The sequence below is a fragment of the Mobula hypostoma genome, chromosome 11 (genome assembly GCF_963921235.1).
Source record: "Mobula hypostoma chromosome 11, sMobHyp1.1, whole genome shotgun sequence".
In the NCBI taxonomy this organism is placed as follows: Eukaryota; Metazoa; Chordata; class Chondrichthyes; order Myliobatiformes; family Myliobatidae; genus Mobula; species Mobula hypostoma.
In genome coordinates this window covers 69016556-69040204 of record NC_086107.1, presented here as the reverse complement: position 1 = coordinate 69040204, position 23649 = coordinate 69016556, and the positions used below count along the sequence as shown (strand labels likewise).

The following is a 23649-nucleotide window of genomic DNA, read 5'->3' as shown; positions in this document are numbered from 1 at the left end:
TGTGTGGAGTTCACACTTTCCCCTTGCCCATCCGCTCCCCCGGGTGCTCCGCATCCGAAAGAAGTGCGGGACGGTGGGTGAATTGGTCACTGTAAACTGCTCCTGTGCGGACGATCACAGAATCTCACAGGAGATGATAGAAGGGAGGGAGAAAATAAAATGGGCTAGAATGGGAATAGTGGGCGATTAATAATCGACCTGGGGTCGATGGGCTTAATGCTCGGTTTATTGCCTCTCAGTTGAGCAGAGCGAAAGAGGGGTTAAAAGTATCAAGGGAGGGAAGGAAAGGGTTAAGTTTCAGAAGGAAGGGAAGAGCGAGCAACGCAGTGTGTCAAGGGAGTAAAATCACTTGTAAGATTGAAAAGGGTAGTAAACGGGTGAGGGGAGCCTGTTGTTACTCGTCGGGCTCTCGATGGTCTGGAGCCCGGCTTCCACGTAAAGGAGCGAGGAGGGGAGGGGGGAAGTCCCACCCTCCTCAATCACATGCTGGCTGCCTAGAGCAGCGAGAGCCGGGCTGGAGGAACCGGACGCCGGGAAGGCGGCTCGAGCGGTCGATCGGTGGGAACGCGCTAAGGAATGGGAAGCCGCAGTGTCTCCCCCATCCCGGCTGGCGGGCGGCGGCGGGACAACGGGCGCTGAAGCTGAGGGAGGATGCGATAAGGCTGAGCCCCAGCCGGGAGCAAGACGGCGCGGCCACCCCGCACCCTCGCCGGGGCGGGATGAGGGAACTGCTACCCGGCTTGGCTCTGTTCTGCTTACTGGGCTGGCTGAGTCTCACCTCGGAGCCCGGGGATCCCTCGTCGCCGCCGCCGCCCGCTGCTGCTGCTAAAACTTTCCGAAGTCTTCTCGCTGTTTCGCTGCAGGAGGAGGAAGCGACAGGGACAACGAGGAGGGGCGGCTCGTTGCCAGGACGGACCGGGAACGAGTTGGTGGAGCAGGGCGTGTTCTGGAGCGAGCGAGCCGACCGCTTACCGTCCGCCGGCTTCTCGGAGAGGCACGTCCAGCGCTGGCAGCAACGAGCCCGCTCTTCGCGCCTGGTCAGCCTGGAGAAGGGCTGCGGGAGGCTGTCCAACCGCCTGGCTACCTTCGCGGACGGCAGCCGAGCCTGCGTGAGGTACGGCATCAACCCAGACCAGGTTTTGGGTGAGACCCTGTCCTTCTACCTGTCCCGCCTGCTAGGCGTCCGCAACGTGCCCGCCCTGGCGCTGTCCCGGGTCAACGCCAACGCTGAGCAGTGGCTGAGGGTCCGACGCGAGGTGCAGGCGGCGCCCTGGGCGGACCGGCCGGTGGTCAGTCTGTCCGAGTGGATCGGCAACCTGAGCGACGTGGTGAGTCCGCCCTCGCTGCGGGCTGGGGTCAGGGGGCTGCACCCTCGGGCGGACGAGCTGGCCAACGTGACGGAGCGCCAAGCGCGGGAACTAGCCCAGTGGTCCGACCTCGTCCTCTTCGACTACTTGACGGCCAACTTCGACCGGCTGGCCAGCAATCTGCTGAGTTTGCAGTGGGATTCGCGGGTGATGGAGCGGTCGACCAACAACCTCCACCGAACGCCCCAGGGTACCCTGGTCTTCATCGACAACGAGGCGGGGCTGGTGCATGGCTACCGGGTGTTACCCATGTGGGAGCGCTACCACGAGTCGCTGTTGAAGACCCTGTGCATTTTCCGCAAGGAAACGGCTAGGCGGATCACGGAGCTGCACCGTTCCCGGGATGCCGCCGGCCAATTGTTGGCCCTGTATCTGGCCAGCGAGCCGCTGGCCCCGCAGCTGGGTTTCCTGTCCGAGGAACACGCTCAGATGGTGCAGGCCAGGACTGACCGCCTGTACAAACACATAATGCAGTGCAAGGCGAAGTATGGACAATAAGCTTGGCAGGGGTTACCCTTTTTTTGGCGACCTCTTCCTCCTCCTGTTAAGCCCTTGACTCCCGACTCCCTTCGGGAGGGGGTTTGTTAACTGGGCGGTGTCCCCGTGCGAGGTGGGAAGGGGAAGCAGCAAACAATCAAACGAAGGAAGTCAGCGGGTGGAGCAGCAACTGTGGGGAGAAAGTAATTGTCGACGTTTCATGTCTAAAGCCTAAAGCAAAACCTCACCACAGATGCTAATCTACCTTCAGCAGATTGCTTGTTGCTCCAGATTTCGGCATCTGCAGTTGCTTGAGTCTCCAACGTGCCAATGGGCATCTCCCTGCCATTGAAGATCGACCTGCTCTTGCCGGCAGCTGAGGGCTAACGTTCCATTTTCAGATAACTTGGGAAGGAATCGAGCATGAGCTGAGTCTGCTTAGAGCTCTGGTGTGCCAGAGTGAACTATGTCTAATGGATTGGAAACAACAAGAGGCAATAGTAAGAGAATTCTTCCCCGAACAGGGTCTAAGAAAACCTCCCTTGTAACATAACTCTTCAGCTTTCTACGGTGTAATATTTTGGGATTGAAATTGGTATTGGGCAGTAGCACGTAACTGGCAATAGCAAATAATTGTGTCACCCATGTCCTAGTGGCGTTTGCCAGTTCATTGTTTCCTCTGTTATATTTTCATTCTAGAGAGATTTCAATTTTTTAATTATCTGCATTTTATTGCTCCTGGGTACTCTCTTATACCTTCTTCCTAGTACCTGGGCAACAGTCGTGTCAATCCTGTAAGTAGTTTCATCCTAGCCCCAGCTTGGTTCCAAAAATAGCCCAAGCAAATTTGAGAATCTGGATATTTAAAATTTTGACATAATTTCATATTTTGCCATAACAAGTGTGGCCAGTCAGGTTAACAAAATTGAGAGCATGAACTGTCTTTCTCCCAGGATGTAAGTGTCAAGTACCAGAGATTTGGAGATTTAAGGTGAGACGGGAAGTTTAAAGAAGATTTGCAAGGCAACTTTTTTTAAGGGTGTGGTAGATGCCTGGACTGTGCTGAATGGAGAGGTGATAGAAATAGATATGAGAGTGGTATGTAAAAGGCATTCAGGCAGGGACCGGAGCAGCTATGGAATAGAAGGGTATGGACTATGTGCATCCAGATAGGATTAATTAGATTGGCATCATGGTTGGTGTAGTCACGATGGGCTGAAGGGCCTGACTGTATTCTGTACTGTTCTATTCTGAGTGCCCATTTCTGTGCTTTAACTGGATCAGACCTTTTAGTGTCTCAAGCCTGTTCCCACATTCACCTAACTGTACCTGAAGTGTTTCTTAATTCAATTAATTGTTTAATTCAGTTTTTTAATTAAACTACTTTGCTCAAGGTAGTTTCAGGCTCTACAGTATTCAGGATCCTCACCAATCACAAAAAAAACCTACAAATTTAGCCCCAGCTTCAGTGATCCAGCATCCATTGCCTTTGAAGAAGAGTTTGGACATTTTGTCCCCATATGTGAAATGCTTCATGATTTTCCCTGCTCAGTTACGTGCCCCTTACGATTATTCTCCTTCTGCAGCTGATTAATTTAACTCCCATTTTACTTCTCTTTCCCTACAGCTGCCCACTATTGATTCTTGCCAGACCATCCCACGCCAAGCTGATTAAGAGTAAAGCATCCAGCTGTCAGGGAAAGTGAGTGAGTCTGAGGTCGGTGTAGATTGGGTTCATGATCCCACAGAACTTTTGTGCTTTTAGCTGGGGTACTTGGTCACCAACAAAAAGAGAGCTTCCAATAGTATGAAAGCCCCTCCTTTGAAGAGATTCTTGGCCTAGTAGAAGGTGGCAGAGCTAGTAGACAGCCTCTGAATCACAGTGCTAGTGAGCCGGGTTCAACCTTGAGCTCCGCTCCTGTTTGTGTGAACACTGTATGCTGTGACTGCAGCTTTCCTCAGGGTACTCTGGCATCCCTGCACATAATGAAGATGTGTGGATTGGTGGGTTAACTGGCCACTGTAGATTGCGGAATGTGCTGGCGAGTAGTGTAATTCGGAGAGAGTTTGAGAATGTGGAGAGAAATTAAAAGTAGGATGAATGTAGGGTTTACATTGATTGTTGGAGTAGGCATGGATTTGATGGGCCGAATACCCTCTGCTTGTGACTATATGAATGCTGAGCAGATGGATTGTATCGCAAAAGGGAAGCTGCTCCTAGCCATGATATACTGAAGTGTCACCTGAGAGGAAACTTACTCTCCACCTCGGTGAGGGAAGTTTGCCCCATTTAAGTTGCTGAACCTCAAAGAGGAAAGTGATGGGTATGTTTGTCCACATTCTTGACTTGATCACATGGTTAGAGCCCAAATGGTTGATTCTTCTGGTGTTTTGCTTGTTACGGTCTGCCGACCTGAAAATGTACTTTTGTACCAACCTTGTCAACCAATACCTTCTCAGTGCTATTGTGCATGAGACTTACCTTTAGCCATCTTTGCTCAAAGTTAGTTAACTATAATCTGATCAAAGCAGGCAGTTCCTAGATTGGGGAGTTTAAGGTTAGGAGTAACAGTTTTATATTGTTAACCAGGGTCTATGGAGGACAAAGGCATCTCAGCTCAAAATGTTTACCCTTCATTTTCTTCCATAGATGCTGCTTGTCCCAATAAGCTCTTCCAATATTTTGGGTGTGTTGATCCTGATTTCCAGCATCTCCAGAATCTCTTTTGTCTTCTAATTACCCTTGATGCCAGCATCTGTCATTTTATGACGAGGTCTGATTTTTAAACTTGACAAAATTGAGGGTGTATGGACTTGCTAACCGTAGGTTAAAATTAATTAGCACAGAGGGTCGCCAAGAGTTGGACAACACTGCCTGAAAGAGCAGTGGTAACATTACCCTTTCATAAGGTACATGTACTTACCACAAGGATGTCTATGGTTATGAGGGAAAGGCTGGATTGTAGGGATAAGTGGGGCAGCTCTTTCAAGGAGGTTTGTAGTGACTCCTTAGCTGTGTGATTGCATGACTGAGTCTTTGTAGTAGATGTAAATGATTGGAATCTGTCCAATCCTGAAATAAAAACAAAATACTGGAAGCAATCAGGAGTCAGAGAATCAGAAATAATATTTCAGGTCAAAGACCTTTCATTAATAATGGTTCTTGAACCTGAAGTATTAATTTTGTCTCTTTCGATAGATCCCGTGACCTACTTGCTCAGTGTTTCTGCATTTTCTGTTTTTATTTATGATTTACAACCCCTGCAGTGTTTCCCCCCATCTATAATGATAAATTTAATCCAGACATTAAACAGTACACCATGCAGCTCTGAACTTGTGATAGACTTTTGTGTTGGTTACGTACCAGTCTTTGAGATGATCTGGTGATGGAGATTGGCGGGAGATGTCAAATACCACACAGTGAGCGTTTGTTTGGTTATTAGAAACCGTTAAGTTGTTTCATTGAATGAAGCCTGGAAGGGAGCAGATTGCAAAATTTTAGTGATTCATTGGGGCCAGAACACAGTCTCTTTAATCATAACAGATGGCAGCATTACTCCTGACTGAAGTGGTTTATATTTACAACAGCTTTGAAAGATTCTCGACATTGACAAGGGATCAAAGTTAAATACATTAGATTAGCCAATCATCTACTGTGCAAATAGATAAGTCTGTTTGAAGATGGAATTGTCACAATTTAGAGATGTTCCAAGTGCATTATAGACCATGCTAGACCTCGTAGTTGTTTGTATTGCTATTTTATTCTTCTACAAGGGAAGGGTGATCTGTGGTTCTCCAGATTGCCATACTTGATAGTGGAATCGTGGTGTTGGATAGGTCTGTGGCATTACTGTTGTGATGTACTGTTGTGGGGTTGAAATATATAGATATACATTCCATGATGATGAACCAGTGGGAGGGCCAAGGGAAAGAGTTTTCCTCATCTCCTGAACAGCTTCTTGAGTCAGGTTTTTTAAAAAATCAGTCCTTTAAAGGTGACTATAATGAATATAGTCCAGAGGCAAAATTGCATTTTAAAAGACGGTTCCTGTATTTGAAATAATGCCACATTATTTTTACTAGTCTGGCACTAGCAGTTGAGGAATAATGAGGCAGTAAAGTGACACTTCGAAATGAAAAATGAGTTCTTGAAGAGTGTCGAGGATCATTAATATGCTATTTACCCGAATCTAAATTTAGATTTTATTGATTGCTAACCTAAAAAAGGTCTTTTTCTTTGTCTTTCCACATGCCATTTAGTACAAAATATTAAATAGAGGCACTATCTTTCAGCCAAAACCTGAGGTTGTTGGAAACTTCCTAAGAAGCAATGCTTCGCCTAACCCAGACCTTCACTTGAAAGGCAATAATTAATTCCACTCAAATTCAAAGTTCAATATCATTGCTGTAAAGAAGGAGAAAACCGTGTGGATTGTGAATCAATTGAAAGGAGCAGGGTCAACCTACAACTTTATGCACACAGTAAATCATTGTCAAAATGTACATGTCCAGAAAGAGAATAGAGGCATGGGGATTATTTTAAGACCATTTTATTGAAGTAGACCGTGTAATCTTATGGCATTTAGGCTCTTAACTCAAATGAGTGAGACAACCATTCCATTCACATTAACAGTAATTTATTAATTTTGAAGAACAAAGATCTGTAGAAACCACTGGATTTCTTAGTTTATTAATAGCCATATAGAGCAAGGTTCTGTATGGAAAGTTGGTGATGAACAAGATTTTGCTTCTAATGATGCCTTTAACTGTATTGAAATATCTGACATGAAGTTTTTAATGTTTGATCCTGGTCATAGTGCAGACCCAGTACTAGTTTTGTGCTTTCCTACCTTCAAAGTAGGAATATTATAATCAGAAGTAGAAACCTCAGCCTGGAATCCCAGACCTGATCACTCCTGCTGAGAGCTCATGGGATTATGAACCTCTCTGCAGACAAGAGAGAAGGAAAGTGTAAGGCAGTAAATTCTTTGTGGTACCATTGTCTGCCATTGCCTCGGTTCATGAATGTCTGTATTGTGTGAAAGCTGTGCATGTTAAACAGCAAATTTTGTGTTGCAACCTTGTGACTAACATTTCCACAGCTTCCTACATTTAAAAGTATCATTTCTTCCTCTTTAATTGGGCTACCACTTAACATTATCATTGTGAGATGCAGTTTCCTTATTTTACAAAAATCAATACCATTGATGAGGGACAACAAAATTGTTTGCATTTGCTCCCTTCAAAAGTGTTAGACCTCTGGGAACGGAGGACAGACAAACTGCAGGATTGATTACCTCTATGAGAATACAGATGGGAGCCCAGGATTTAGTGAGTAAGGCTGAGTACTGCTTCCCTGAATAGAAGCATGCATGATTTGGCCTAGATCCATTGTGTAGTTGGACATTTTAACCATGCTTTCTGCTTGTTCAAAGCAAAGTTATTATAAGAGTATGTATACAACCACAAGATTCATGCAGGGTTAATACAGAAAACACAATAGAATCAGTGAAAGACTGCACCCAACGGGACGGACAACCAACCAATGTGCAAAAGACAAAAAAACTGTGCAAGTATGAAAAGAACAATAATAATAAGCAATAAATATTGAAGACATGAGATGAAGAGACCTTGAAAGTGAGTCCATAAGTTGTGTGAACAGTTCAGTGACTGGGTTATCCCTACTTGTTCAAGAGCCTGATAGTTGAGGGGTAATAACTGTTCCTGAACCTGGCGGTGTGAGTCCTGAGGCTCCTGTACCTTCCTGATTTCAGCAGCAAGAAGAGAGCATGACCTGGATGGTGGAAGTCTGTGACGATGGATGCTGCTTTCCTGCGACACCACCGTGTAGATGTGCTCAATGGTGGGGAGGGCTTTACGAGTGATGGACTGGGCTGCATCCACTACCTTTTGTAGGCTTGTTTCCACACACCTAAAAGCAGTGGTTTTTGGACTAATTTTAGTACAGAGCCCAGATGTATTTTTCATATTCTATAGATTTTGCAGTGCATTTGGCCCAACTTAATTCTACCTAATTGTTATGATTCTTATATGCATTGTATATAAATGTAATATATAACATGTCTTATTTTGGTTTACAGAAACAGTTTTTGTTTATTTGCAACATGTGTATATTAATGAATGATTAATTTTGTATGAATACTTTGGTGTAATTGATATGACTTGTGTCAGACAATGTTAAACTTTCTCATTGAAAATTTATTGGTTACTTGTGAAGATATTTCTGATTGACTTAAAGTGGGATGATTTGTTTTTCAAATAATGGAATCTTCTGTCTGCATGTGGAAGGGACTAGTGCGTATGTTGTGTGGGTGAGCTCTCTGGAGTCCTAGCTTGTACACCTTTTGATGAAGTCTTTTTTTTAAAGTTAGGTCTGGTTCCACTGATCTGAACATGTTGGGGCAAAGAGCAAGCTAGTGTTCTCTTAATTTTGTACAGGATCATAGTTCTCGGTAAATGCGGAGACCTATTCTTTATTAGCTGCACTTGCCAAAATACCTAACCTGTTTTTATTATATTTGTGCTACCCGCTACTTGATGAAACAGTGGCACTTTTCCACCTCCAGAATCCTGGGTTAAACCATTGAGCTTTGATAACTGCAAAGGTTTTTGTTAATTTATCTACAGAATGGGTGTTATGGAATGGCAGAATCCATTCTTACTCACTGAAGCTTCTCTGTGAGACATGTTCCTTCAATCCATTGGGCAAATAAAGTCAGATATATTCCTGATACAGGGGGTCAAAACAAGGAGAGCAAATTGCCTTCCCAATGGACATCAAGTATGAAGGATGCCAATCATGCCAGCACATGAATTATTTCAAACCTTCTTCCCTGTGGATATGCTTGTAAATCAGTTCCAAGTTTTCCTTGTGCTTCTGATTAGGAGGAGTTTGCTGACCAGTTTGGATATTTGCCCCCTTGGGTTTTTTTTTAATAACTTTTTCCCCCATCCTGTCGTGCAAGCCTCTGTAACTAGTTCTTGGTGTCAAAGAATACAACTTTTTTCAGTTCCTTAAAGCCAGTTGCCAGCATTGAAACATCCTTGCATTTTTGTGAAGATGGGAGAACAAGGATGAACTGATCTGACTCCAGTGCTGCCTCCTGAATAGCCAGACTACAACTGGAATTCTGCTGCTTGGCCAAGAGGGTGATGTGCGTTCAGGCTCTTAAGTGGTAGCATTGTGGAGAATTTTCATGTGATTGCTGTTTCTAGCAAGATCACTCATGTTGCATGCTTATCCTTTTTACTTGAGACAGGGCGAGTGTACAACAACTATTGAAAGCTTTCCTCCAGTTGAAAATTGGCTCTTTTTATTTTGTAGTCTCTGGGTTGTTTTGAGTCTATTGCTGGATTCCTCAGAGGCTGATTATGGGCTACTACAGCACAAGAGTCCTTTGATTCAATGGAGAGCTTTAAATAGTTGTGACATGTAACCATTTGGATTTCAACAGAGATTTGATTTCGGGCCCAAGAGTGGCATTTCCTTGCAATTGTGCAGTATCTTTCTCTTGCACCTTACTTCTTGTTAAAGGCAATCTGAATTATTGTATCGAGGTTTTTACCAGACTAAATTGTCACATGGAAATAAAACTAAGGAGCATTTTCTCTTGTGTCTTGATGTGGGGAAAGTGGAAGTATAATGGGGATTCAATGATATAAGACCATAAGATATAGGAGCAGAAGGCCATTCGGCCCATCGCGTCTGCTCCGCCTTTGTGTTGCTTGGTTTTCTTCCCAGCCCTCCCCAAGAAAAAAGACAGGAACTATAAATTGTGGTTCATACTGGGACAAATCTCTCTGAAGGTTTTAAAAAAAAAACTATCGAGCAGAAAGAGCTCAAGGTTAATTAAAACGTGGGATCCTAGGGATGATTATTGCCCTGCTAATATGTAAATTTTAAAAAAGACAGATCCAGAAATGAACATGTCAAGTCAAATGAACAGTCAAAGGATTGGTATGGGAGAGAAATGTTCCCCTTTGTCGATACAAGAGCTATAAGGGATTGGGATTTTTTGTACCACGGTTAGGCTAGGACCAAGATGTGAAAAATACTTGATTAAATGCTCTTTTAATGGTTAGCTTAGAGCACAGGCAGAAATTAAAAAGAATAAAGAAATAAGGATAAATCCAAGTGATAAATATTGCCAAAAGTAGTGCAACAATGACCAGGAAAAATAATGGATTATGTGAGTAGTAATTTAATGAGAGATGTTTCTAAAAAAGGCAAAATAGCAGTGCGTGGTTGTTGGCAAAAGTATTTCCAGTATTTAGAAGTGTGTGTGGCAGAAGGATTCACAGTGACGATACGGGCATAGTAGGTAGTGGTTAGCACATCAGTTTACAGTGCCTACGATCAATACCTGCTGCTGCCTTGAAGAAATTTGTATGTTTAACCCATGGCTCCATGGATTTCCTCTGAGTGCTCCAGTCTCATCTCACATTCGAAAGACATACAGTTAGGGTTAGTAGGTTATTGGCCTGGTGTGCAGGTGCCAGAAGCATAGTGATGCTGGTGGGCTGTTCAGCACAATCCTCACTTCTGTGACTTGGGCCAAATGATGCATTTCACTGTATGTTCCAACATACATGTGACACATAAAATCTAATCTTTAACCCTTTAAAAGGTCATGGTAAAGATGGGCAAAGAGATCTGGGCAAGACAGAAAGTTGGACACTCATAAGCTGCTGCTTCTTGCCTTTGTGGATTCTGCACATTTATTGTGACCGCAATAGTTCAACAGCTTCCTCCCATATCCTCAAAAAGACTGTGGTGTTTGGGCTCATTGGCTGATAGGAATTGTCCCAAGTATGTAGCCTCATTTGGAGAGGTTCAAGTGGGGAGAATAAAATAGGTTAGAGGAGTACTAATATCGAGGCGGGTGCATGATGACCAGACGGGATTCCGGCGCTGTTTCACTCCTTTGATCCTGTGAGGAACTCCAGCGTTAGAAAGGGAATGCCACTGAGGAGGTGTAGTGGCAGGAGAAACTGAAGAATAACGAAGAAGATTTTGGGCCTTTGCAGATGTTGGCTCCAGAGGGCAGCGATAAGGCTCTAGGTTGCATTAGCAGTTTAAAGGAGCTTACTGTTGTAGTCGAGAATTTAATGTTTTTTTAAACGCAGTATGAGTCCCTAAGCAGCATATAAACGGTAGAAGTAAAATTAAAAATAAATCAAAGAAATAACCATATATAAAATAATTGCCCAAGGATGGATAAAAAAAATCTAGCAATCAATGTTGCACAGGATATTGAAAGTAGTTAAGAAAATTACCGATTCTTCATCGTAATCCATGCACTCCGTTGAGGATTTTTTCCTTTTGACTTGGAAAACTGCCAATATCACTATTATTTTAGAATAGTGCGAAAGAGAACCTAGAAAATTATACACCTATTAATTCGACATGTGTTGTGTGAAAGTTACTACAATCTGTCATTAGAGAGAACGAAATTCTTTAGTAAAATGTAACAAAGCTGAATTCTTTAAGGAGATATATTTAACATGGTAGATGATGGATGATACTTATCTGAACATGCAGAAGGTACTGAAAAGATTTTATATAAGGGATTATTAACAGATTAATATAGAGACCCTTACGCTATTGAACGGAAACAGCACTGAATTTCGATTTCGGGTGGCAGAAGCAAGCTGGATATGAAGGCTCTCTATAGAAAGTGATAGAGACAGTGTTAAACACAAGCTTTTGCAACTGGCGACAGAGAAAACGGTATCTAAATACTGCATTAATCAGTAAGATGTCAGAACTAATGCAATATATAAACAAGAGAAAATCTGTAGATGCTGGAAATCCGAGCAAGACAGACAAAATGCTGGAAGAACTCAGCAGGCCAGGCATGATCTAGAAAAAGAGTACAGTCGACGTTTCGGACCGAAACCCTTCGGCAGGTTGTAAAGTTATGACATGGTACAGAAATGACCTGTGATGGCGAAAAAGATTATTGACCGAATTATCTCTCTATGGTTTGGGCATTCATAGAGCAATAAATATTGGGGAGCACACCAGGGCAAGCTCCTATTTTGTTCTTTGAACAACAGCCTAAGTTATGCCCCCCTCCCCGGCAAACCAGACACAGCCTAGTTTTAATATGAGTTGGGAAAGGCAAGAACTCGAGCAATGGCACGTTCATCCATACAGCTCAGGGATGTTAGCCCGCGTACGTGCTGATGTCTCAGCAGCTAGGCTCACATCGCCACCTTTTCTCCGACTCGTCTTGTTTTCCGCTATGTAGTAGTCTGAAAAGAACTCGATCCAATTAAATTTCACCATCGGCGAGGAAGACACACACTTAGTTTTAGGAGCAGCGTCTTCCCTTCCACCATCGGATTTCTGAACGGTCCATGAACACATGAATACCGTTTCATTACTAATCTTTCGCAATAGTTATTTATTTTGTAACTTATTGTAATTTTTATATCTTACACTGCACTGCTGCCAAATTTTACGACGTACGTCAGTTATAATAAACTTTATTCCGATACTAAAGAAATATACTTGGGCCTATGCGAGAAAGGAAGGAAAGGTTTTGGGAAACTGCTAAAGTGCACACTTTAGTGGAGGCGCTGCAGAGGATCGATCGAGGAGAACAACACTCCGACGACTGAGAAATTCTCCATGGTAGCATCATCCAGAAAGTCAGGAGACATGGGAATCCAGGGAAACTTGGTTTGCTCAGAGAAGGCAGAGGGTGGGAGAAGATGATGAGTATTCTGCCTGGAGGTCGGTGACAAAGTGTTCCACGGGGATCTGTTCTGGAACCCTTACTGTTCGTGAAATGACTTGGATGAGGAAGTGGAAGAGAGGGTAACCAAGTGTGTAGATGACACAAAGGTTGGTGGAGTTGCAGATAGTGTGGAGGGTTGTTGTAGTTTACAGCGGGACATTGACCAGATGGGATGAGAAGCTGCAGATGGAATTCAACCAAAATAATTTATCTTGGAAGGTCAAATTTGAAGGTGGAATACAAGCTTGATGGTAGGATGCCTGGCAGTGTGGAGAAAGAGGGGGGGTCTTTGGGTCCACATCCATAGATCCCTCACAGTTACCATGCAGGCTGATAGGGTGGATAAGAGGGCATATGGTATATTGGCCTTCATTAGTCCAGGGATTGAGTTCAAGAGCAGTGAGCTAATGTTGCAGTTCTATAAAACCCTGGTTAGACTGCGCTTGGAATATTATGTTCAGTTCTCATTGCCCGTTATAGGAAGGATGTGGAAGCTTTAGAAAGGGTGCAGAGGAGATTTACCAGGATGTTGCCTGGGCTGGAGAGCAATATCTTATGAAGATAGATTGAGCAAGCTTGGGCTTTTCTCTTTCGAGTGAAGGAGGATGTGAGATGTGTTGCTAGAGATGTACAAGATGATAAGAGGCACAGAGAGAGTGGGCAACCAGAGAATTTTCCCCCGGGTGGAAATGGCTACTACAAGGGGCATAATTTTAAGGTGATTTGAGGAAAGTATAGAGGGTGATTGTATTGTAGGGTTTTTCACATAGGCACTGGTGGGTGCGTGGAACTATTGGTGGTGAAGGCAGATACATTAGGGACATTTAAGAGACTCTTAGATAATCACATGAATGGTATAGAAACAGAGGGTTATGTAGGAAGAGAGGGTTAGATTTATCTTACAAATGGTCGAAAAGTCAGCACAATATCATGGTGCGAAAGACCTGAACCAGATGGTAATGTTCTATGTTCTATGAGTGCACTCTAAACCAATGTGATTCATGTCTGGGGTATTGCTGTAATTTTTCATTGCCCTCCTACTTCCCTGGACACGTCTCCTGCAGTCCCACTTTATCGAGCATTTTCAACTTTTCACGTTGGGCAGTACTCTGCCAAGCCATTCAATCCCTACCACAAGTCACAATATATAAAAAAAATTGCTTCAACAGACTGCATATCACCATGTAACCATCTGCTATACACATTGTTTTGTGGAATTGGCATTGATATCAATGGTGTGACCGTATCTCCTCTACAAATAGCAATGGAATACACAGGTTATGTGATCACAGATTATATATGTGTAACAAAACCTTCATGTGCCAGTGAAATTGCATTGTTGCAAGGCTATTGGCAACTAAATTATGTGTGTGTGTGTGTGTGTGTGTGTGTGTGTGTGTGTGTGTCGTGGACAGTGGACAGGTAACGGACAATGGATCATGGATCATTTAAGTATGGTATCAAGGCATGCTGCAAAACCTAAAATATTGAGACCAGAAACAGCTCAGTGATGACCCCACCACTAAGCACATCTTTCCCTCTCCACTTCCTGCAGGGATCGTTCCCTCTGCGACTCCCTGGTCCACATCCCTCCCCACGGATCTCCTATCTGGCACTTATCCCTATAAGTGCTACACCTCTTCTCTTGCCACCATTCAGGGCCCCAAACAGTCCTTCTAGGTGAGGCAACACTTCACTTGTGAGTCTGTTGGGGTCATCTATTGCATCCGGTGCGGCCTCCTCTACATCAGTGAAACCCGACGCAGACTGGGGGACCACTTCGTCGAGCACCTCCGCTCGGTCCGCCACAACAGACAGGATCTTCCGGTTGCCACCCACTTCAACTCTGCTTCACATTCCCATTCGGATATGTCCATACATGGCCTTCTCTACTGCCATGATAAGGCTAAACTCAGGTTGGAGGAACAACACCATCTAGGTAGTCTCCAGCCCCTTGGTATGAACATTGAATTCTCCAACTTCCCAGTTTCACTCTGCTCCCTCCCCCAGCTGCCTATCACCTCCCTCATGGTTCTGCCTCCTTCTACTACCCATAGTGCTTTCCCCTATTCCTTCTTCACCTTTCCTGCATATCCCCTCCCCCACCCCTTTATCTTTCCCCTTACTGGTTTTTCACCTAGAATCTACCAGCCTTCTCCTTCCCACCCTCTTTATAGGGCCTCTGCCCCTTCCCTCTTCAGTCCTGACACAGGGTTCTGGCCCGAAACATTGACTGATCATTTCCACGGATGCTGCCCGACCTGCTAAGTTCCTCCAGCGTGTTGTGAGTGTTGCTTTGACCCCAGCATCTGCAGAGTATTTTGTGTTGATGAAGCTGAGAATCAATTGCAACTATTAAGTCATAGTTCATATAAATAAATATTTATGATTGCTTTAATGCTGTGTCAAAGTAGAAACTAGTTTCAGACAGGAAATCTATTATTGTCATGGTAGTATCAGAGTATCAGCATAAACAGTTTTGCTTTACACAAACACTCCAGAGAAAACAAAATGACATCTTTCACAACTTCATCGTGTTCCAAAAAGATTATACCGCTAAAGTCTTTTGGCAAACACGCCTGCCAAACATGTGTGCAGTAAGTTCCCACAAAGTACTTTAGTGGTGTTGGTTGAGAAATTAAGTGGATGGAGTTTCCCTCCTTTGCTTTGTGTAGTGCCATGGGATATTTTCGATCCACCCAAGAGGGCAAATAAGAACTTGGTTAAAAAAGATGTCATCCAGAAATCTCCCTCTTTAATGCTCTGGAGTGGCGCTCAGGATCATGCAGGTAGGTCCCTGGCCTTGAGGTACAACCTTCTAGTTCAGAGGTAATAAAGTTGTTGACAACAATAAATCAATTTCTTTTTATAATGTGGAGTGGTACAGCACAAGCAGGGCCTTCAGCACAGGTATGGTGAGCTGTAGGACCCAGCCTTGTGTTGTGCTGACATCAGTCTAACGAATCCTATCTGCCAGCCCATGGCCCATTTTCCTGTATTCCCTACATGTTCATATGCCAATCTAAACGCCTTTTAAACACTGTTATCGTATCTGCTTCTAACACCTCTGCTAGCTACACATTCCTGGTACCTGTGACTCTGTGTAAAAAAAAAAAATTGCCTTATAAATCTTTAAACTACAACCCCCAACCCTCCACACCTCTTGACCAATCTTAAAGCTATGCCCTCTAGCTTGGCACTTCCACTCCAGGAAACAGACTCGGGCTGTCTACCCTATCTGTGCCTTTCACATTAGTCCAACATTTCAGAGCGTGCAGTGGTTACCGTCATGTGTCAGAAGTTACCTCCCTTTCAACTCAAAAAATTGCCCCCACAACGTAACCAGATTCTGCATCCCTAGTCTAGATCCACTAGACCAAAATATCATGTGATTTTCTCAAAGAGACAGACTTGTTACCCTTTATTATGAAGGCAGTTTGGCCTATTTTACAGACACCTTCTTCCTTGGTAATCCCTCAGGATTGAGGTTAATTTGATTACACTCTTGAGTTGTGATTCCAAGGTGGCTGAGGAGGCCAATCTGTGGAAACTGCAAACCATCCACAGATGAGGGAGGTGGGTGCTAACAGAACTGGTAGTTCATGTAGAAACTACTGTGTACTCCAGAATCCATGGGCATGTTGCATTTTTTTATGGAGGCTCTGAGCACAAATTTGTATCTTCTCTTGCATTTGCCTGATAATCTCTCCCTGCGAAAGGGTTATGAAAAAACAATCTGTTTCAAGAGTTTGATATTGGGCATATGAAAAACACGGCCTACCCAACATAACAGTGAGCGTAGGTAGGAACCTCAGTGCTGAGGATGTTGGTCTGGTCATCTCATTTGGCATGTCATCTAAAGCTTTGACAAACTTCCGTAGACGTGCAGTGGAGAGAACACCCACCAGTTGCATCACAGCCTGGTACAGAAACATAAGCAGTGGACATGGCCCAGACCATCATGAGGTACAGCTCTCCCTACCATTCAGCACACCTACAAGGAGCATTGGTGCAGGAAAGTGGCATCCATCATTAAAGACTCCCACTATCCAGGCTATGTCACTGTTGTCATCAGGAAGGAGGCACAAGAGCCTCAGGACCCACATCACTAGGTTCAGAAATAGTTATTACCTCTCTACCATTCGGCTTGTGAACCTGACAGGATAACTTCACTTCACTCAACCCATCACTGAACTGTTCCCACAACCTATGGGCTCACTTTCAAGGACTCTTCCTCTCATGTTCTTGATATATATTGTTTTTTTATTATTATTAATTAGCTTTACTTTTTATATTTGCAGTTTATTGTATTTTGCACATTAGTTGTTTGTCCATCTTCTGTGTGGCCTTTCATTGATTCCATTGTGTTTCTTTGTATTTACTGTAAATATCCACAAGACAGTGAATCTCAGGGTTGTATAAAGGCATCCGTTAGCCTTGCGAGACCATGGATCTGCGCCTGGAAAGTCTTCATCCTCCAGGGTGCAGGCCTGGGCAAGGTTGTATGGAAGACCAGCAGTTGCCCATGCTGCAAGTCTCCACGACACCAATGTTGTCCAAGGGAAGGGCATTAGGACCCATACAGCTTGGCACCAGTGTCGTCGCAGAGCAATGTGTGGTTAAGTTGCCTCGGCTGGGGCTCGAACTCACGACCTTCAGGTCGCTAGTCCAGTGCCTTAACCACTTGGCCATGTGCCCACAGGGTTGTATATGTTGACATACATGTACTTTGATAATAAAATTACTTTAAATATTTGAATTTTGATAGGGGACCATTAAGGAATTATCAGATATGGGACATTTTATACTAGTTACAGAACAAGAGTAGCGAGTATTAATACAAGCAAGAACCAGCCAGTCTTCGAAAATAACCTGGTGAAATGTAAAGTAAAAACAGCAATAAATTCTGAGATTAAAAGACCTCCACAGACCACAGGTTGCTAGTCCACAGCAGGGGGCTGGCTTCTCAAGAAATGGTTTTTAAACTGACATGACCGTGAGGCATTCTCATCTGCATCAGCCAAAGGCAACGTAATCATCTACGTAATTGGCTTAAGACAAACAAGACAGCTATTTTACACTCTCCTTCCCGAAGTAAAGGAGGGCTGCCAGACCAGGTCTACATTTTGTCACTTAGCATATCAAACATAGTCATAGGCATATTTGTTCTATCAACAACAGGGATATTTGTGTATTCAGAAAGTCAGCCCTCACATTATTAATCTTGGGATCCGTCCTCAGAAGCATTTAGATGATGATCTGTGTGAGTTAGATTTTCCCAAAGGTGTTTGAACCATCCCAGGTGCCTTATCAGTTACAATGTGCTCCCACTATATATACTTCAATGGAAACATTTGTCAGACACAAAATATTGAAACAATGTCATTGTAGTTATTGAAATTGTATTGAATCACTTCCTGTGTCATAAGGCGCTGGCTAGGAACGGACCCAAGTGCAAGACACAGACACTGAAGTACTAGGGACAGGACTAGGATACAGACTGAGGGCAAGGACATGGGCACAAAAACCGGGAACCCAGAACAGGACTGGACAAAAGAGCTAGGAGCCCGGGCTTGGACTCCGAGCCAGAGACTGGACAAGGACCCAATACCTGGGTCTTGTCTCTGGCTCGGACCCCAGAACTAGGCAAGGACGAGGCTTGGCAGGAGGCAGGAGGCTGGAGTCTTCAGGCTTGAGGCTAGAGGCTAGAGACTTGAAGCAAGGCTTGGCAGGAGGCAGGAGGCTGGGGTCTTCTGGCTTGAGGCTAGAGGCGAGGCTTGGCAGGAGGCTGGGGTCTTCAGGCTTGAGGCTAGAGACTAGAGACTTGAGGCGAGGTTTGGCAGGAGGCAGGAGGCTAGGCAGGCTCCTCCTGGGCAGGACACAGATCACAACCCGACGGAGGCATGGAACAGGAAGGGACAGAACCAACCTCAGGTAACGGCAAGACAGCCTGGCTTACTCGACGGAGGCAAGGGACAGGAAGGGACAGAACCAACCGCAGGTAACGGCAAGATGGCCTGGCTTACCCGACAGAGACAAGGGACAGGAAGGGACAGAACCAACCGCAGGCAACGGCAAGACAGCCTGGCCCACCCGACGGAGGCAAGAGACAGGAAGGGACAGAACCAACCGCAGGTAACGGCAAGACAGCCTGGCCCACCTGGGTGGAGGCAAGGGACAGTAAGGAAGCTAGGTATAGGGTGGCTCCAGGACAAGACTGCAGGTGAGACAAAGCGAGAGTTACCAGCAAGACAAGGCAAGGCTTCAGGCAATGCAAGGCGAAACGAGAACTCCAGGTGAGGTGAGAGTTACCGGCAAGACAAGGCAGGGCTTCTGGCAAAGCAAGGCGAGATGAGAACCTCAGGTGAGGCGAGAGTTATCGGCAAGACAAGGCAGGGCAGGGCAGGGCTTCATGCGAGGAAATAGGAGGCAGAGGAAGGGATACAAGGATTAGGACAAGAACAATCCAGCAGTCACACCCTAGTCTCTGAAGGTATTTATGCAGCCAGCCCCAACGAGCATCAGCTGACTCAATTAGAGCTCAACAAGCCAGAAACAGGGAAGACAGGAAAACCTGGAGCAAGGGTCGATGGACCGGACCGTGAACCGGAATACAGACTTCACGGACCGGACAATGACATCCTGTTTCTATTGGTTTTAAGAATATAAAATCTTGATGTACTTCTTGAAAGATTCTAACCAAGAGGATCCCCAAAAGAATCATAATGAAGAAAGACGTTCATATCCACCAGTTTCTCCTGTGACTTAGAGTGGTAAGGACAATGGCATTGGTTCCCTTGTCCTTCCAGTGAACTTGAAGGATTTTGCAGAGGTAGCATTGGTCAGGTCTTTGCAGTGCCTTGAGATGCCCATACACCAATGTCCAGTGGTTTGTAAATGCTCTCCAGGTGTTAGGTGAAAGAGGACACAGGTTAACGACCTGGTGCACTGATGGTTGCACTTTGTGACATCCTGACAGAGCTCTTGGTTATGTGGCATTGCATCATTCAACTCAAGGCATTCTCAGTTGAAGAACAATGCATAAAATACAAAGTCCCTTCTACTCCGCATAATATATCTTAATCACAGCCTCAAAAATCACACCTTATTGAATTTATGTGAATTTTTTTCTTCACAAACCAGCTATCTTTTTCTAGTAAGGATGTCTGTTTCGTTCTCTGATGGAACAGCACTGGTAGTGGGCTTGAGATTTTTTTGGAACAGGCACAGAGAGAAGAATGTCATCATATCTTGCTGCGTTTGACATCAGATTCCTAATGCCAGAGACAACTGATCTAAAATGTCCTGAAGTACTTCTAATCCAAATAATCTTTCCTCACAGGATAAGCACTGCTGCCTATTTACATACAGATCACATAAAGTGAGTTAATACTTCAGAGATTGAGAAAGAATAACAAAGATTATTAAAAGAAAGTTTGCAATTCTTGTTCCCATTCTCAGAATGTTCCAAATGATTTGGCTGATCAATTATTTATGAGTGTCACCTTGGCAAATATGGCAATAAATCTGCACACTAGAAACAACTGAAAAAGACAGTCCTGGAAACACACATCAAGTTGGGCAGCATCTGTGGAGACAGAAGCAGAGTCAACATTCCATTTTAAGACCCTTCAACAGATAATCTGATTTTTGCAGCTTTTTAAAAAAATTTCAATTTCTACACATAGAAAGTTTTGCAATTTTAAAAAATGAGGAAGTAAGTGTCTTATTACACTTTTGATGAGGGAGCGAGGCTCCAATGGTGTAGATACAGTACCTCCACCTAAAGCAAATATGTTTGTCACCAGTTTAATATTTCTTGCAAAGGATTATACTTCTTACAAAGCAACACTTCATCACCCTGGATGGTCAGGCCACATTGCATCTCCAAGTCATACAGAATAACTTGGAACCACAACCTTACCACTCCGAGGTAAGAGCACCACCACTAAGGTGATAGAGGCATTGATCGTGTGGATAGTCGGAGGCTTTTTCCCAGGGCTGGAATGGCTAGCACAAAGAGGGCACAGTTTTAAGGTGCTTGGAAGTAGGTACAGAGGAGATGTTAGGGGTAAGTTTCTTACGCAGAGAGTGGTGAGTGTGTGGAATGGGCTGCCAGTGATGGTGGTGGAGGTGGATACAATAGCGTCTTTTAAGAGACTCTTGGACAGGTACATGGAGCTGAGAAAAATAGAGAGCTATGGGTAACCCTAGGTAATTTCTAAGGTAAGGACATGTTCAGCACATCTTTGTGGGCCAAAGGGCCTGTGTTGTGCTGTAGGTTTTCTATATTTCTAGATTTCTAAGCCACTTGGAGGAATGGTATAGAATAGGATAGGTTACTATTTGTCTCAGCTTCTCACTCGAGCAGCAAGCTCCTTGTGGTGCTGCCACTACCTGGGCACAAGAATATTACCATGAGGGCCTGCTCCATTCTTTGCAGATGTAGTTCAGAGTTTAAATCCATTAACACTTTTTAGAATTCTGCCTGGATTACAGATGCATTTATGTTGGTTCACTCAGGCCAAGTGCAGAGTGATGTCTGAATTTCAGTTCAATATAGATGGGGAAAACTTAAAACAATAAGTTGGAACTGGGAGTAAAATTAATCATTTTGTACCACAGTTCCCATATCAAATGGCTTTTGGACAAGCAAATACTGCATCTGCCAACATGACAACTCTATGTAAACATGCATAAATCAGATGAAGAGGAAAGACAGAGGCTTCCATTAATCAGGGTCATCACCTACTGGTTAACAAAAACTTATTCTTCCCTTTAAAAAGGCTGAACCATGATTCATTAAGAGGGGACACAAGAAAATGTTGATGTTGGAATCTGGAGCAAAAAATAAGCTGCTGAAGGAACTCAAATGGTTTGAGATCCAGTTTAAGGGTCTCTATCTGAAACATCAACTGTCTTCTTCCCTCCACAGATAATGCCTGACCCTCTGAGTTCCTCCAGCATTTCAATTTTTGATCCAAACTTTAAGTCTGTGCCTGGCAGCACCCATTCCTGAGCTCGACTTGACTGTCTGCAGATTCCTGTTCCTGGAATCTGAAAATAATGGTGCTGGGAACAGATGCAATGATTGATTGACAACAAAGTTGATCAGGCTGGCCAAAGACCAGAGCAGGCAGAAAAGATGACAATCACACAAAATGCTGGTTAATCAGCATCTGAGATGATAGATGGTAGATTGGGGTGTGGGGTCTGGGTGGCCTCTGGTGCTGAGATCCATATCCACAGCATTAAGGTGCAGAAATTCACCTTTTCACAACCCATAACTGGATGCTCGGGTGTGGGCTGGCTATTGAATCCCACTCTCCAAATTTTCATTGTCCAATGATGCTATGTCAAAGGTTGACCAACAGCCTTGGATATCTTTCCTGCTTTCACAAATCAGACCTCTTACAAAATCACTGTCAGATCCCCCCCACCCCCACCTTGCTTACCCACACCAACTTGACCAGGATCTGTGGGGTGATAAGCTAAAGCCCCATGCCTGAGAACCATCCCATTAAACAGTGCAGACCTCAGCTGGATCCTGCCTTCAGACTGCACTGATGGTCTTTTGACAGTTTACTGATGTCACTACTGGGAGGCCTTGGCACTGTTTTAAAATGTCTCTAATAATCCGAATCCTCGGCCTTGCTTGTTTCAGCGGCCGGGACGAGGTCGAAGGCGCTCGACAGAGGATGGCGCTCGGGAGGCTGCATCGGAGGGGCTGGTCGGAGGCTCGAAGTTTTCAGATGGACGGACTCAGTGTCGGCTGTGGTCGGCTGCTTCCAATGCATCAGCAAATTGTCGGTGCCTGGAGATTTATGGCAGGGAGTTTCTCTCTTTTGCCGCCTGCTGTCGGGGACTTGGGAGTCGATCGGGACTTGAGACTTTTTTTTACCGTGCCCATGGTCTGTTCTTTATCAAATTATGGTATTGCTTTGCACTGCTGTAACTATATGTTATAATTATGTGGTTCTGTCAGTGCTAGTCTTTGGTTTGTCCTGTTTTTCTGTGATATCACTCTGGAGGAACATTGTATCATTTCTTAATGCATGCATGCATTTCTAAATGACAATAAAAGAGGACTGAGTGTTCTCATAATCTAATCTAATCTAATCTAATCAGAATTATGTTATATGTGTTTAAATGACTTAAGGTAAAAATGTTAAAAAGCAGTAAAATATGTTAAACAGATAAAAGTCTGAAATTAATAAGAAACATGAAACAAAATAATATATAGTAAGTAAGCTGAGCTCTAACCTACTCATTTAATTGAATGGGGTCACTATGAATGTTGAGGAGGGGGGAGGCCCAGATGCAAAGTACACTGGGCTCTCTCACCAGTGCTGCACTATCAGTCTCAGTGGTGAGTCAGACACCACAGGATACATTCTCCAGTTTAGCATTACTTATGCATTTTAATGCCCGGACTGGCTGGACAGTGAGGAGATGGCTGTTGGTTTCCTTCGGATCTCTTCACTGCAGAGGAGCATGATCCCATTGCTTTTTGGGGAGGGATCTTTGATGTCGACGTGGAAAGACCTCTCACCCAACAGCTCAGGTTCCCTCAGTAGTGCACTAACACGGCTGCCAAGAACATGCTCTCTTGAACAATTACTGGCCTCATGCAGTGCCAGTGCTTCTGTTAGCTGAGGTATCTGATGATTACGAACAGCCCATCTGGATGTCTTTAAAACACAGCTGGCACAAAGTGAAGGAAAACTGAAGGAGTGAGGGAGGGAAAGAGATGGAGTTCAGTCTGCAAATAATTTATACACAAATCCACATTCAAAGTATCACCAGCTTCGTAGCACATATCTTATTGTAAGCACCATGGCAACCGTAGAGTTGTTAACTAGAGACGGGTACAAAGCAGCTCGCCCTTTCATACTGGATCGGGTACCTGTGGTTGGCTGAAAAAGAAAGCAAGTCACTTAATTAAATGTTTATTTAAAAAGCACATTTCAGTGCATTGATTTGAATCCAATTTTGCAGAAGATCCTGACAGCTCACAGAATATTTCATCTTGGATCATA

At 44.2% G+C, this 23649-nt stretch overlaps 1 protein-coding gene across 1 annotated transcript; it reads left to right on the top strand.

The window, feature by feature from the left end:
* Nucleotides 1–342: 342 nt before the first annotated feature.
* fjx1 (four-jointed box kinase 1) lies at nt 343–22630 on the top strand. The gene is made up of 2 exons (XM_063062240.1): nt 343–2344; nt 22275–22630. Exon 1 carries the CDS (start codon nt 720–722, stop codon nt 1863–1865), a length of 1146 nt encoding a protein of 381 aa, XP_062918310.1. The 5' UTR covers nt 343–719; the 3' UTR covers nt 1866–2344; nt 22275–22630.
* Nucleotides 22631–23649: the final 1019 nt, after the last annotated feature.

Excerpts from the sequence above, each read along its gene's own strand:
- fjx1 (XM_063062240.1), top strand. The coding sequence starts at position 720 with ATGAGGGAACTGCTACCCGGCTTGGCTCTGTTCTGCTTACTGGGCTGG.